Source organism: Chenopodium album, chromosome 11, assembly GCF_948465745.1.
Source record: "Chenopodium album chromosome 11, dcCheAlbu1.1, whole genome shotgun sequence".
Taxonomy (NCBI): Eukaryota; Viridiplantae; Streptophyta; class Magnoliopsida; order Caryophyllales; family Amaranthaceae; genus Chenopodium; species Chenopodium album.
In genome coordinates this window covers 7,485,802-7,503,007 of record NC_137844.1, presented here as the reverse complement: position 1 = coordinate 7,503,007, position 17,206 = coordinate 7,485,802, and the positions used below count along the sequence as shown (strand labels likewise).

Sequence of the window (17,206 nt, the reverse complement as noted above, 5' to 3'; positions counted from 1 at the left end):
ACCTAAAAGAGATGTTGATTCACTAATCAATGAAACTAAAGAAAATAGGACAACATACTAATTCCATTTGACCTCTCACACTCTTCCTTCTCTCTTTTCTGTGTTTATTAGCCTATTTCCTAAAAAATAATTTGAATACCAAACAAGCTTATGCCACACAATCAATCACCTACTTATTATTTTGTTTTCCTTTTTTATAGTACTTCTAGAAAAATAATGTCATTTTCACCTTTCATTTAGTTTTCTTTCTTTTTCTTCCCTCAAAATCTGTGCTTTTCTCTGTCAACTGAAGCCCCCTATCAAGAAATCCTTTACTCTAATCCCAAATTTGCTAGATTTGTAATTTTCTCCGAATAAATTTTTAGCCAAGAAAAATGGGAGGAAGTGGGGGTGTTGCTTTTCTCAAAGTTGTGCTTCAGAACTTCGATATTCTTGCTGGGTTTGTCCCTCTTTTTCTTTCCTCCTTTTTTTTTTCTGTAAAAATTACCATCAAATGCTTGGAATTTGCTTTTTTCTGCACTAATTTTTACAATTTACGGCAATTTGATTACTCATTGATTGTAAGATTTAAATTCTAGACTATGATTATTGCTTAATTTCATGTAATTTTGTTCACTTGTGTGAATTTTGAGTGAAGAGCATATAGTTGATTTAAATTGTATAAATTTTTAGCAGCATAATTGTTGATATTGTTGAAAGATTCCACCTTTACCTCAATATTTTGCTCAGATCATGGGTTTTCTGATTATCTGTTGTAATTTTTATGGATTTTGATATTTTTGTGTGATTTGGGAGTGTCAAGCTTATAATTGATCTTAATTTAATAAAATTTTGGCAACCCAATTGCGCCTTTTTTTGATTAAAAAAATTACATATTTTCCTCAATTTCTTGCTCAGATTTTTGGATTTCTGTTTCATTGTTAATCAACTCCACAAGTTCACACTCGATTATGTCACGCATTCCAAAAATGATACATTGTATAATTTTAGTAAATTTTAATGCTTATATGTATAGCAAAACCCTTTTTGATATGATTGTTAATTTTTTTTTAATTATTTTTTTTTTGGATGTGATTGTATTTGTATCTAAAATAAGGTTTGTTTGTGTTGTTGCAGGCCTGTGGTTAGTCTTGTTTATCCCTTGTAAGTATTTTTGCTTTACTCTTCATTAAGTTGTGCTGATTTTGACTTGGGCGATAGATTTTGAATGTTTATTTTGATTGTGAATTCTAATAAAATGATGGAAATGAGATTCTTTTCATATAAAGGTTTCTGATCTTTTAGTCTATCCTGAGGGTTAGGCATACTGATGGGAAAGATTGTTAGCAATGCAACAATAATTCTGATAATGGATTTTGACTATTCATTTTGCCTGTAAAAAAATTATCGGTGTGTGGTACTCCATAGTCCGTACTCAGATATGAGAACTACAATATGACAATTTAATTCAGACCTAGAATTGCTGATGATTTGAGGCTGATTTGCCATATATGTGTTGAGATGGGTTCCTAAGTCCTTGTAATTTTAGTGCAAGTCAAAATAGTAGTAGGTTAGTTTAACTAATTTCTATTCCGTGTGTTTTGTTTGTCTATCTACAAAGTAGGAGTCCAAAGTTCTGGTCTGTTATTAACTACTTTAGTTGGTTTACATGGATTTAAGATATAAATTATGATTCTGTTAGGTATGCATCAATCAAAGCTATTGAAACCAAGTCTCCTATTGATGATCAGCAATGGCTCACTTATTGGATTCTGTATTCCATGATCACTCTTTTTGAGCTCACCTTTGCAAAGGTTATTGAATGGTAAGTTTCCTTAGCTTTGATCTCTTTGTTTTCAGCTGATATTTTTTGGTTTATTTCGATGCCATACTACGATAAATATCATCTGTAGTGGATTAAAGCAAGCGGTCTTGGTAATCAACTAACTCTTTGCTCTTTGGTGCTATGTTATCTGGATGTCAGTATCCTGCCCATGGAATGTCAGTTACTGCTGATAGGAGCATGTCTTCTCATATTCACTATAATTCTAGCATACCCTGAACTAATCTCACTCTTCTCAAGTCAAGACTTTTTATGTTCCGTGAAAAGTATGGTCGAAAACATCATTACACTACCTCTATGCTTCTAACTAAGCACAACTATTATTAGAGGTAGGGATTCAGATGTACATTGTCTTTCAACTACAATAATATAGAGGCTATTTTCGGTTGACCATTAGTTTGATAGATGGCAGCTGTTTGCAACTTCTCAGAGGATAAGAAGTGCTGACCATTTATTTCTTCCTTACCCTGCCTTGTGTTGGAGTATCAGTTGAGAGGCATTAGGGTAATCTTGATGTTGATGAGGAACTTTATTAGTATTTTAAAATTCAGAGGAGTATTATTTGCTGCTGACTTGAGTCTTGAGTTTAATATGACTAGGTCAAACTTTGGCAGGATTTGCTTTTTCGAATTATGTGTATGTGGATTTGGGAATAGGATTTTTGTTTTCTGAGTTATCTGTAGCATATTTTGGACTGTCAGGTAGCCCGTCCACAATCTAAAGATTGTTTGGGATTGAGTGGACTGAAAAAAGGTTGGCAAAGGAAATGGTAAATCTTGGAGGCATATTGAGAATCATACAAGTCTTGGAATATCAACCAATGCATGGTCTGGTTGTCTAAATCTCCACGTTGCTCCTGTAGATACCCAGCTTGCCTCATTTTGTGAAAGCTCAAATTCTTATTTTGCCATTATCTTGCTCTCTTTGGACTACTCTTTTTACTCTCTATCTCTTTAGTCTTATATTTCTGAAGACATTCGGAACTTCAGTAGGTGCAGCTGCTTTAACTGCCCATCTAACCCCCATCTCCCCTACTGATGCTCTATATTTTTTCAACGAATAACATAGTAAAATATGTTTTGTCAAAACTACCTACTCAGAAATTTATCTTAATTAGATACCATGTAGATTTTTATTTTGGTTGAAAAACATTCCTGTACCCTAGCAGCTTATTAGCTTATGACATTGGATTACCTAAATAGCTTATGAGAGTCTTGCTACTCTTAATCTACCTGATCAAATTGCTTATATTTAGGACTAAATTCAATGAGAATCAGACAATGGCCAGACGCCCAGACCACACACCTTATCATGTCTCTTTGAGCAATCAGAAACTCACAGGATTCACGAGATGAGTGGATTATATCATGATATCCTGATAATATTTCTTGATTGGGAGTTCTTGATGAAAATATTGCATTCGTATCTACAGGATCCCTATTTGGTCATATGCCAAGTTGATTATGACTTGCTGGCTGGTCATACCTTACTTTAATGGAGCTGCATATGTTTATGAGCATTTTGTGAGACCAACATTTGTCAATGCCCAGAATCGTACTGTCAACATCTGGTATGTCCCAAGGAAGAAGGATGTTTTTAATAAGAAGGATGATATTATAACAGCAGCAGAAAAGTACATACAGGAGAATGGAACGGATGCTTTTCGAGACCTAATTGACAAGGTAAATTCACCATGAAAGAAGTCTAATCATCTACTTTTAGACGTTTTACTATCTGCATACAATTTTATTATTAGTTGGATAGATTGCTTATTACAGCGCTACTGGTGAAATCTAGCACAAAATAGTATCAAAGTATCAATTAACTTGTCTTGAGAAGCTTGGTTTCCATTAAGTTACATGGCTTGAGGAATTGAATCGACCTACTGTGACTGACTTATATATGTTCTGTTTATTGTTTTTGGTAGGCTGATCACAGAAGTACGAAACCAAACACTGATTATGGCATTTTTGAGAATGAACACTACTACTGAGTGCTGCATTCTGCTGATTTTCCAATAATGTAAACTTTTTTCGACCACATTTTAGTTTGTGCCATGTGTTACCTTTTTAAGCCGTTTGCCACCTCTGTAATTAGCTTGGTGTCTTTTATTGTGTAATTATGATGGCATTTCATCCTTTTTAGTGATTTACGGTAGTTAATTACTGTACAATACATCCTTGTGTGTCTTAATTTGTCTGGAAATAGTCGAGCAGCCTAACAGAGAAAAGAAGAGGGAAAGGGGTGCCTTTCTTCTATTTTGTACCTTGTTGCTTATGCTTTCTAACACTTTTGCAGCTAAGATGATCTGAGGCAACATTAACCTTGATTATCTCCTAGGACTGGTATTGTCCATTCTTTCCAAAAATTCGTCGTCATTGTGACCTTTCACTCTCATTTCTGTCTATACTTTCTTGTGGTACTCCGTAATGCGGATTCAAAGTAGTTGCTAAGGTTATGGCCTAATGTTATTTTGGACACGAAGTGTCAATTAAATTGAGTTTTCGGTTCTCGACTTCTCATAAAATCTCTTGTGAACTTGTCAATTCACGGGAATATGAGAGATTGTTGCTCATAATGTAAGCAGTTTATCAATTTTTTTCTAAAGCACACTTTAATTGATTATATTCGAGGTACTATCTTATTTAAAATATACAAAATTTCCTACAAAATAAATTTTGATTCCACAAGCTATAAGTTTATTGCAAACAATTTCATACAAATGAAGTTAATATCAGACTTTCATCAAAGGAAAAAAAAAAAAAAGGTTAATATCAGACAACTTCAGATTATTTCAGAGAATTTCAGACAAACAAGTTTAAAAAATTCAGATAAGTTCAAACTAAGTAAGGCAAGTTTTTTTAAAAAACAATAAAAACAACTTTAGATATCCCTCAAAAAAAGAAAAAAAGAAAAACAAAAAAAAAAAAGATTGGATAAATTTAGATAAGAAAATTCCAGACAAAATTGAGTAAAAATTGAGTAATTCATTGTCTATTTTCATGATATCAAATTTTTATACGGAGTACGAAGTAAGTTTTACTAATAGACAATTAAAAATAATTTTGGTCAAAGTTAAACTAGTACAAGAGCTTTTTGACGAGAAACTAAAGTTCCATTGATGATAAGTTTCCCTGATAAATTACATAGTTATAATAAAGGATAGATATATCTGGGCATGTCTTTAGAACTCTTGTGCCATTTGAAAATCCGAGTGATCTTTGTTAATGTTCCACCACCTACAGCACATCAGTCTGCACTCTAATTGTCATCCTTGAAATCAGTTACACTAGAATCATGGGATGCTGACAGAAGTTGCTGAGCTTCAGAAAGCGCAGATTCGTTCTCATCGGCAGAGTATAGTATTTTCTTAATCGCAACAGCCAACTGCAACAGGTGACAACCACAGGAGACATGTTACAGTTAGCCAATCCAAAAGCAATCTAAAGCATAGATAATTTACATAGAGTTCATCAATTTTTAAGGGTGGACAAATTGATAATTTACAGTTCATAATTTACATAGAGTTCATCTAAAGCATTCCCAAGAGTCCCAACACTTTAAACACCCCTAATAAATAAGCTAGAAATCACTTTAAGAGTTGTCAACAAATCACATTTAAAGATCATTTGGAGTGCATATAGGCGCATAGCTCCTATATATTTACAAAACATATAGGAGGGTAAAAATGTAAATTTGGCAAGCTTTTGGAAAAAACTTACTCTACAATGGTACATTAAATGTACCATTATGCACTATTATGCAGGTATAATGTACTATTAAAGTATAAGTTGTCTGAATAACACTTTTTGTGTACTATTATGCATGTAGTGGTACTTTTTACCATCCTATAGGTTGAATATTTTTCCCCAAAATACTTACCACCTGTCACCTATTATACATGTAATGCTACATTTTTCATCTTATATGTTTGCTAAACCAATAGGAGCTATGCGCTAAGGGTTAACCATTTATCACTACCTTTTAATATAACACACCCAATCTTTTTGGACCTAAATTATACGAGTATATGGCTCAAGAATCTCGATTTCAGACATCTTTTAGTAAAGTTTTAACCATATTAGTCAGATTTTGATATGGTTCTAGGAATATATTCCAGGAACATTGATCGACAAGAGACTTAAGAAGGAAAAAAAAAAATGAAAGCTGGTCGCGCTGTAATGTTGGAGAATAACAAGGCTCAACAGCTTCATTAATCACTCAACTAAGTCCTAAAACTCACAATGAATCAAGCAAATTGCTTCATCCCAGATCAGTTAACAAAGAAATTCCGTGCTAGCCATCACTATCTTATTCCATATAAAAGGTCTGAGCCAATAAAATCCTGGGATTTCATCATGAGATAGTTGAGACTAGGACGATCCAAGGGGAAGGGGAAAATCTCATAGCTACTAAGTGGAGTAGAAGTTCTTCAAATCCTCATTAATTGTGACAGAAACACTATGCAAAGCCTGATACAAGTACTACATCTGCACCCTACTTAGCCCCTTCCTTAAAACTGGCTTAAACTTTTGGTCACTGTGTTGAAATTGGAACTTGTAAGCACATACCATTTAACAATATATAAATAATAAACAATCAGTCAGAATGACCATGAGAAAAGTTAGTATTTTTAGCAGATTCTCACCGGTAGAGTATCCACTTCAGAAGCCTGACAAAGCATTTCAATATCCCTCAATTTTCCGAAGTAGAAGTCTCGTTCTTTTTCCAACAGGTCTGCTGAAAGCTTTAAATCAGTAACCTGTGTAAAGAAGTTGATTTTAGCAAAGAAGCCGGAATGTGGCTATATTTAAAGATAGTGACCATTTTTATTCAAATTACAACTACATTGAATACAACTACATCGAAAGGAGAAATCAAAAGCATAAAATGGTCTTCAAGCAATGACTTATATAATTACAGGAGCCAAACATGCAAACACAGAAGAGCACCACACTATTACTTTAGTGGCTTTCTCATTAGTATGTTAACCAGGGTATACATGTGACACTGAACCAATAGTTTTAAATCATCTAAATCGCACAATTAACAAGCAGCTAAATAGAACTATCATACAATACACCAGAATCAGCATTATTACAACAGAAAAAGAACTTCCAATTCTAAAGAAAGCATTAAAATAAGGAACCTACAGAAGAAGGGCAAATAAAATGAAAGAAGCAAAAGGCTGCAGCAGTTGAAGATAACACTTTTACCTCCTGAGTCAAATTCTGAACTTCTTCTGAATAGTCAACCTCACCAGGAGGGGAAGGAGACTTCCCTTGTTTGAGGCCTATAAGAAAGGACATTGGTAAAACATGCAAGGGATTCAACATGCTGAGTACTCGTAACTATAAGAACAAGAAGAAAAATTTGGTGGTACAAAAAAAGAGCAAGGTATAGGCTGACCAGCAGTTTTTCTAGGACCAACTCTATCACCAGATCCAGAATTAGGCAAGTTGTTTCCCTGCAGAGACTTTGAATTCTTCAGCGTGGTCCTCAAAGGTCGGTTACCACCCTTACATCTTCGCTCTACTGGGTCATAGTTCCTGCATAAAGAATGAATTTTAAAAAATAGGGAATATAAATTCATCAGTAAATAAATACAATTGTAGATACTAGATATTTAAAAGCACAACTCATGCGATAAAAAACAGAATAAGATTGCATACTCATTCATCATTCCACCATTGATAGAATCACAATAGCGCTTCAACCACTGCAGAAACTCCAGATTGTCCAAAGTTCGAGCTTTTACAAGCTTATTAACGTCAATATGCTGGTATCAAGCAGCAGAAAGTATTAATAAACAAAAGTCATATTAACTACTTGAAAAAATGCTTTTCCATTTATAATGAAAACTAATTTCAAATTTGGTTACAGCTTATGGCTGTACAATGTAGCAACTGGGAACAGGAAGTAACATACCTATATGAAACCAACTACTTGGAAAATCTAATGGATACTGACATATGAGACTATTAAGAGTATGAAAATATCCAACAAAACATGTAATCCATTATTCATTTCCATTTCACTAAGAGGGGCCATAAACTCCTAAGAAGCCTTTAATAGAATTCCTCATGCCCTTGTATGAAACCCACAATTTGCAGAAAAAAACATCAAATTATCATGATAACTCATTACAAATGCAAATGAGTTATAACATGTCTCTTAATCACCAGAACAATATAACCATGCATTACTGCGTTCTTCTATTTTCATGGCAATTATTTCCAATGAGTTCTGCAGCTTCATGCAACTGAATCATGGTAACTGACTAATTGTGGTGTCACAACACTTTGAGTGACAATTCATATGTTTCTTGTGCATAGTAATTCAAGGCAACCACAGTGCAATGTAGGTACATATATCGATCTCATTGCTCCAATCAGATTACATTGCATTGTACAAGTTGGGAAAGAGAAATCAAGAACAAGGAAGCATATTGATGAGAAGATAATCATGAGACATCTATAATTACCTTATCAATTTTTAACTTGCTGAAAACATCTTGCAAAATCTTATAGTTCTGGATATAATCATATTCTGTCTTGCCATCAAAGTTTACCTACAAACAAAACCAACTCCATCAACTCCATTGAAGGTATGCCAAATGAATTTACAAGCTTTGTAATAAAATCAGACAGAGAAAAAACTTCATACCTTGTGCATGGGAACAACTCCTGGATATATCATGTCCATCATTTGACATTGCACTGCGCCAGATGCAGCCTATTCACCGCATCATAAATACATAATGTAAAACAAATTATATTGATGGAGAGAACAAGAAAAAAAATGCGAACACATTCACCATATACTATTATACTCAAAAGAATGAGGTAACAACCGGATATTGAAACCTTATATGGCTATGGGAGGAAAAAGACTATGCCAGCAGACAGTATAGCTAGTACTCACATTGTATTCAAATTAACAGAAACATAAATTTCCATAAACAATACTCAGGTAATGTATTCAGCTTTAGTGCTTTTATTTAAACCAGCAATACTGATGGAATAAAGCAGAGAATCTGATGATCTAAGCACGTTAATGTTCTGTCATTCAACAGTCATGGTCCTAGTTACTAAAAGGAACGAAATAGATCTTACTATCCACCATTCCAATTCACACAGATCTCCACTTCTGCCAACTGAAGGATTCAAACCCATCATTCCACGAAATATCCATCACAAAGAATATGTCTTCAGCAAGTCTAAAGCATACCATTTGCCCATTTGGGCGGATTTGATGGTTGGCTTTACTATGAGTAAAAAATATTACCAGTTATAGCCTCTAACACACTATTAAATGACAATTACAGCCTCATTTTCCTTTGTTGCTACATCTTAAACTTAAATTTCATCTAACAGTAAAGCACTTTCTAATAAGACTTTTTCTCTTACCAAAAACCATTGCATAACGTCAATAGGGTCATAAACTCTTAACGTGCATGCCAACAGGCTTAGTTGGTTAAAGGTTAAAGGGTCATAAACTCTTAACGTGCATTACCCAATACAAATCGAAACATGCTGACATCACTACCTTTAATACAAAAAAACACACCAAACAAAACATAAACAAAAGGGTCATAATTATGGGAAGTGGCACTAAACTAGGCACTCCTTAACAAAATATGCAATTTTTTTTTTTAGTGTTTTGAAGGTGGAACTAAAGTCCGGAGATCGAATCCCGTTTACATAATTGCTGGCTTTCTTTACTCCAAAGAAACAATATAAAAAAGCATTTCTTTACATAAACTAACAATGTACATCCAAAATCTGAAACCACCCAACAGAAATTCCAACACCACATTCCTACATTTACAAAATTCCAGAAGAAAGAACAATTAATAAAAACTTGAATCATATCAAAATTCCAAAATTCTTATAAAATTCAAATTTCAAAACAAAAAAAAATTGAAAGGAAGTATAAATGTATATACCTCTTCAATTCTAGAGAGATTAAGTTGAAGGCTGTTATTAATCCATTGCAAAATCTCATTCCTCCCCACAAAATATGCACTGTCCATCATTCCTATGTTCGACGCCATACTTTCTCTCTCTTCTTCTCAATTCTTACTAAAATGTGCAACTTTCTGAAAAAACCCAATTGAAATCTGGGTCTTTTAATACAAATTCTAAAATTTCCAACCCAAATTCTGAAAAAAAAAAAAAAGGGTTTTTAATTGTTGGGTTTATTTAAATCAAAAGAGGAAATTTGAGGAATGGGAATTGAATAGAGGAGACCCCACGCCTTTATTGAAAAGAACGTTAAAGAATTATGGGTAAGCGTTATTAATTCAATTAATTTAGGGTTCCGCCATTATTAATTACATTCGAGAAATGATGTGACAATTCACAATTGGGTTTGTATGTGAAGAGAATGCAAAGAGGGACAAAGGCTGGCAAACACCCGGTAAAGAATGAGGGGTGTTTACAACCCACCCATGAGAGGTTCAACTTTTAAATTTTTATTTTTATTTTTATTTTTATTTAGTACGGAGAAACCGCTAACAGTCCGTTTAATAGTCCGTTTGGTAAGTAATTATATCATTATACTAGGATAGCATCCGTGCGATGCACGGATTTCACGGTAATTTATCTTTGGATTTTTGTAAATTTTGTTTTCATATTTTTTTTGAACTCAAAATGTTCATAAGTTCAGTTTATTTGACCTCAACTATGTTAACAACTCCTATAAAGACTCCAACAACCTAATATCGGCATAAATTACCAATATAATATGTATTGTATCTATTTTAAATTCATTACCTAAATAGCTATTACCTATTTAAAATTAATTAACATTTTAATTAAAAAAAAAAGAATAGCATTTGAGCGGGAAATCTTTACCTGAGAAAGCGCCACATGTACAACTTTGAAAAAAAGATGACATCAGCGGTTGTTATTTTAGTATTAGTTATAGATTAGATGTTGTAACAAATGACAATAATAAATAAAAATTAGCAAAAATAAATCATTATATTTGTGATAAATTGACAATACAAATGTGTCCTCTATATATTACGAGTATTTTTCTATGATTTCATAACATATTAGCATTACCTTACTGGTATGATGTTTGTACGATTTTTTTTTTCATGGGAAAATCCTTTCTGTAATGAGTTTGGTGAGATTCGACCTCTAAAACTCGGAGAACTAGCCAACTACTTTAGCCTCCTATTTCAATGATATTTATATATTAAATTATACCCATGTCGTAATATAAATCTAATTTGAACTTTATCAACTAAAATAATTGGTATTCCGAATATCCTTTATATTCAAACTCTTATAAGTTACAAGTACTGTAATCTAAATACAGAGTACAATACAAACATGTTGGTGGAATCTATACCTTAATATAGTTACATGCTTGGATCCCAAGATAGGAATTCTTTAGTGAGTTGCTTGTTAAGTGCATCATTACTAGTCATGTGATATTGTGAGAAGCAACACAAGCTTCAGCCTAGCTAAAGTATATAGACATCACAAGAGCAAAGCAAAAAAATGTTGAGGCTTTAATCTGACACATACAGCGAGCCTTTGACAGTTATAAAAATATCATTTATTAACTTAACAATCATTCATTGTATAAAGTATTAAAGTATAATTATCACTTTATCAGCAATGAATAAGAAATATATAGAAAATGAGAATGTTGCTCCAGATCCGGCACTATGAGATTGTGGAAACTTCCCTTTTAGGTAATTAATAATCATTTAGACAATTAGACAGGTAGGTCAACCACCCCCTTCTTTAATTTTTACAAAACTTTGACCTCATAATTATGCGTAATAATGATACTTGTATTAATAAGAAATGTACTAACGTATGTTGATCTTATCTCATGATCCCCGCTTCCAGAGAGAAATGCTTAGCAATTGTAACATTAACCATCTTGAAGGATTAGTTCATCTCCTTTCATCAAGGGGCTAATTTGAAGGATTAGTTGTAGAGTTGTAGTTGTAGTTGTACTTGTAATGTAAGTTGTAATCTTGAAAGGAAAGTTGTAGGATTTGTGTGATGGTAGTAATGAAAGGTGTGCTACTTGAGCATGAGTCTAGATTTTCATGAGTAAGCACAATTAAGGGTTCGTAGTGTTCGCTTTCTAAAGCAAGTTTTTATGACTAAATTAGGTGCAATTAGGGTTGATCAGGTTCAATCAGGTGTAAACACAAGGTGAAATTTGAGATTAATTGGCTCTAGTTAATTTATGTTTAGATAATCTTAGGTGAAGAAAATACACCTTAAGTTCAACTTAAACTCGTTAATAAATTCAAGAATGTTTTAAGCCATGGTATATTAGTCTATTAGACGGAATTCAATTCATACTTAATTCTTGTTAAACTATTCAATGGTATATAATTGCTCTATACTAATGATGACGTAAAATTAAATTTTTAGGAAACTAGGGTGAGTACGAAAATATTTGTTTACAAATTGTTCGAAATATATTCGGTCATAATTTGCTTACTCATGTAGTCATTTGTAAGGTTATATTACTTATATACTCGTATATTGAATATTAAAAATTAAACAAGTCAAACTTAGGACCTGTTCTGTTCGGTTTGATTTCAGTTCAGTTCAGTTTCTAATTTCTTTTTCTCATAAACAATTCAGTTCAGCTCATTTCAATTCAGTTCAGTTTCAGTTTAGTTCAGCTCAATTCAGTAAATCAGAACAAGCCCCTTAATTATACAAATTATTATCTGAATTTTAAGTATAATTTTTTTAATAAAATGATGGCTCTTAAGTTTTCTTGTCCCAAATTAACTTCTTAATAGATTGAATATCCAAATACTCTGTACAATTTTTATTTTTTATTTTTTATTTTTTTTTTGAAAAACAAATACTCTGTACTATTATAGAGTGAAGATGCATATTGAATTGTGCTCGATTTTTTTTAATGTTAATAGCAAGCTAATTTAGCTAACCTCAAATATGTTTTGCAAGCCGGATTTCGAACATATAGTACATTATAAATTTTAAAATTTTTAGCAAAAGTATTTCAAATGATTCAATTTATGGCTTGACAATTTTTCTCGTTTAATATGTGCTCGATACATCAAAAAATCAGCATGTTTGAGAGGAAATTAGACCTTCATATAAAATTTGACTTGATCAATTGAGATAGGTTAAATAAGTTTCATTTATTTATGCCATTTTTAGCAAAATCGTTGGTCGTTTTAGTTTTTGTTGCTAAAAAACCAAACCTCTCTTTCCATTGAGGGAGCCCTTGTGTTATCTCCATGATAAGCAAAGAGGCAAAATCGGCGAACTCTCTACTTTTTACTTAAAGCAATGGTTTCACCTCGAACCATTATCTTAAATAATGGATTTACTTATAGACATTGCAAAATCATGCGTTTATTTAAGCCCTGTTTACTTCACCTTAAATTATATATTCAAAAAAATAATTTCATCCAGTGAAAATAATTTAAGTAAAAAAAGTAAGTAAAAATAATATAAGCTCAATAAAAATCATTAATTTTAAAGAATAAGACACTGTTCACTTCACTTTATTTTAGCTGAATTGAAATTATTTTTACATAAATCATTTTTTGTCGAACTTAAATTATTTTACTGAACTAAAATTATTTTTACTGATAATCTATTATATTTCTTTTTTAATATTACTGATGTTTACTGAATTGAACTCATTTTACTGAACAGGCCTAAATACTATAAAGAACATCAAGTTTCTGGTGCGGCTGGCCGCACGATGCCACATTAGTAACCCCTCCAGTAACCCGTCAAGTAACCCCTCAAGTAACCGCTCGTCAAGTAACCCCTCAAGTAACTCCACTTAAGTAACCCGTCAAGTAACCCCACTTAAATAACCCCTAGTAATCCCCTTAGTAACCACTAACCAAGTAAGTAACCCCCCTAGTAACCCCTAACCAAGTAAGTAACTCCTAATCCTACACCACCTCAAAGCCTTAAACTCCACCACACCACCACGTGCTGCACCTCACTCATCACACAAACCACTGCCCCACACCACCACCCTACTCCACCAACCCCAAACACCACACCACCTACCCCTAACTCATGCCACCGGCCCCTAACCCAGATCCACCCACCTAAAACCATCACCCAAACCCACCGTAACCCTAACCGAACCCGAACTCACGCCACCAGCCCCAGCCTCGATACACCACGCCACCACTATTTACCTAACCCACAAACAAACTCAGATCCCAACCAAACTGGGAAAAAAAAACGAACAAGTACCTTAAAAAGTTAACAATGGTTTTGAATTTCACTTCAAATATGGCTAAAAAGGCTAAATTCGACCATGAAAACTCTAGATCTAGCTGAATTTGGCTTAAAAACCTTGAACTTGTTTTCCGGCGACGGAGTACGAGGAGCTCCCTTACCCGCTACCACCGTTGCTCTAGTTAGATTGTTTGTGTGGGCTAACTGAATGAGAGAGAAAGAGGAGATAGAGAAGAGAGCTCGGTGAAGGGGGTGATATGGGTGGGCTAACTGGAGAAGAAGAAAAGAGGAGAGAGATAGAGGAGATAAAGAAGAAAGAGAGGAAGAATTAAAAAAAAAAAAAAAAATAATTATATTTGGGCTGGTCGTATGGTGCGGCCAGCCGCATATGAAACTTAGTTTTTAAGAATTAGTCAAAATAATTTCAATTTAGTAAAAATTGATTTTAATTTAGTAAGATTAATTTGAATTTAGGGCTTGTTTGGTTGACAAAGGAATTAATTTCCTATGGGCATTTGTATTCATGGGAATTAGAATCCCACATCAAATTTCCTAGGAATTTATTAAACTTGTTTGGTTGTTATATGGGTATTTACAAATCATGGAAATTTTGAATTACCAAGATGGGTGTGGGAATTGGAAATTTCCATGATTTTACACTTCCAACATTCTCACTTTTTATTGTCTACCAAATAAGCCTTTTATTTCAAAATTCATGGGAATTTTCAATTCCTCCATTTTTTGTCTGCAATCAAACAACCCTTTAATATAAGTATTTTAAATTTAGCCAAAAAAATAAAATAAAATTAGTTGGTAAAAATAATTTAAATTCATCATATAACTAATCTATAAAGCTAAACTTTTAGCCATGTCACGAGGCAGCGACACTTGGCAAAGCGAAGCAATTTTTTGCCAAGTGTCGTGCCACGTTGAATCGATTTAAATAGAGTTCATAAGATAAAAAAGTTAGTTTAGAATTATATTTGGATAGAAATTTAGGATAAAATTGTTAGTTTTGAGTTTTATTTACGATAAAATACCAATATTTCAGATGTACAGTACAAATTGAATTATAATTTTATTCAAAAAAAATATTAGATTAAATTCTCAAAACTTATCATATAAATTTATTTTTTATATCATAATATTTTTTAGAGCGAATGAATAGTACAAAGCGTAAAACATCCATTTATAATATATATTAATCGGTTAAAATAATATACTTCACAATTTAATAGAATTTTATTACTACTAGTTTGTGTCGATCCCCCGCGATGCCCAGGTTGTTTATTAAATTTTAAGATAAATTTTTTATCTATATGTCAAATTTTAAAATATATAATTGATACAAATTTACTTAGGAATTGATGTGCTTTTGTGACGATTTACTATCTAGTAGGCATGTAATGACTAATATAATGTTGGTGGAAATATTCAATTTAATACATTAAAAAAAATTTAGCAAAAAATAAATTAAATAAAATAAATGTTCAAAGCCCGTTGGGTTGACCGAACCCATAACTTTGGGCAAGGGTTGAACATTTCTTGACTCATAACCTGAAGTGACCTAATTCGAGATGACTCATAATCCGATCCTAATTGACAGGTCTACGTAGTAATAAAATTCTATTAATTGTGAAGTATATTATTTTAAACCGATTAGTATATATTATAAATGGATGTTTTACGCTTTGAACTAAATCCTTCGCTCTAAAAAATATTATGATATAAAAAATAGATTTATAGGATAATTTTTGAGAATTATAATCTAATATTTTTTTTGAATAAAATTATAAATCAATTTATACATCTGAAATATTGGTATTTTATCGAAAATAAAATTCTAAACTAACAATTTTATCCTAAAATTCTATCCAAATAGAATTCTAAAAGAACTTTTTTATCTTATGAAGTCTATTTAAATCTATCCAACGTGACACGACACTTAGCGAAAAAAGTTGGAACGCCAAGTGTCGCTGTCTCGTTACCTGACTAAAAGTTTAGCTTTATATATTAGTTATTAGATAGGTCTCTTTGATTTTTTTTTTTCCTTTTAATTTGTATAAAATTCTAAACCAAAAGCTTTATTAAAAATAAAACTGTAAAATAACTTTATTATCCTATTAAATCTATCCAAATTTTATTGAAAATAAAACTTTACAATAACTTTTTTATCCTAATAAATCTATCCAACTTTTTTATCTTATTAAAAATAATTCAAATAAATCATACGTGCCATACTTTTAATTAATTGCTGCCTACATGGCGCAACACTTGGCAAAAGTTTTAATGCCAAATGTCGTTGTCTCGTGACTTGGCTAAAAGTTTTGTTTTATATATTAGTTATATGATGTAGACCTGTTAATTAGGGTTAGGTCATGAGTCATCTCGGATGGGGTCACTTTAGGTTACGAGTCCAGAAATATTCAATCTTGTCCAAAGTTTTGGGTTCGGGTCTACCCAACAGGTTTTGAACATTTATTTTATTTAATTTATTTTTGCTAATATTTTTGTTTTTTTAATGTATTAATTCGAACATTTCCACCAAACTTTTTATTAGTCATTAGATGCCTACTAGATAGGGGTGAACATGGTTTAGTTTGGTGCGGTTTGAGTCCAAACCAAACCAAACCGCAAAATACGGTTTGGTAAATTTTTCAAACCAAACCAAACCATATTAGTATTGAAACCAAACCCAACCAAACCAAACCGTAATAATACGGTTTGGTGCGGTTTGGTTTGCGGTTTATGATGAGATGTATTTTTTTCCAAAAATTGTCAAATAATACTTCATTAATTTATAATAAAGCTTAAATAAGTAGCCCAAATGGATTAAATTGTACTACAAAGTTACAATAAAAAATAACAATCAACTAATCAAGTGCTAACACATAATAAAAATAATACATAACAATAAAATATTCATATGGAGGACTACATTATAGTCATTAATTATAGAGTATTAACCTTATAGTTTTTATCTATTTTTCATGGGTTTTTTTTATTTATTCTTTATTATTTTTTTAATAGATAATAAAAAAAAAATTTATTTAAAAAATATATAAATATTAAAATACGGTTTGGTCTGGTTTATAATATTTGCAAAACCAAACCAAACCATAAACCATATTTACAAAAAAATCGAGACCAAACCGCA

General features: G+C 32.2%; 2 protein-coding genes across 2 annotated transcripts; one reads left to right on the top strand and one right to left on the bottom strand.

Annotated features, from left to right (window-relative positions):
* The first annotated feature begins 222 nt into the window (after nucleotides 1-222).
* LOC145567296 (HVA22-like protein a) lies at nucleotides 223-3,995 on the top strand. Its single transcript, XM_081626557.1, has 5 exons — nucleotides 223-439; nucleotides 1,117-1,143; nucleotides 1,682-1,804; nucleotides 3,255-3,504; nucleotides 3,750-3,995. The coding sequence occupies exons 1-5, from the start codon at nucleotides 375-377 to the stop codon at nucleotides 3,813-3,815; spliced, it is 531 nt and encodes a 176-aa protein (XP_081482683.1). The 5' UTR covers nucleotides 223-374; the 3' UTR covers nucleotides 3,816-3,995.
* Nucleotides 3,996-4,808: 813 nt separating this feature from the next.
* LOC145568437 (microtubule-associated protein RP/EB family member 1B-like) lies at nucleotides 4,809-10,217 on the bottom strand. The gene is made up of 8 exons (XM_081627859.1): nucleotides 9,771-10,217; nucleotides 8,489-8,557; nucleotides 8,307-8,393; nucleotides 7,495-7,601; nucleotides 7,232-7,371; nucleotides 7,039-7,115; nucleotides 6,471-6,584; nucleotides 4,809-5,209 (listed from the first exon to the last, which is right to left on the bottom strand). Exons 1-8 carry the CDS (start codon nucleotides 9,876-9,878, stop codon nucleotides 5,084-5,086), a joined length of 828 nt encoding a protein of 275 aa, XP_081483985.1. The 5' UTR covers nucleotides 9,879-10,217; the 3' UTR covers nucleotides 4,809-5,083.
* Between the last annotated feature and the right edge of the window lie 6,989 nt (nucleotides 10,218-17,206).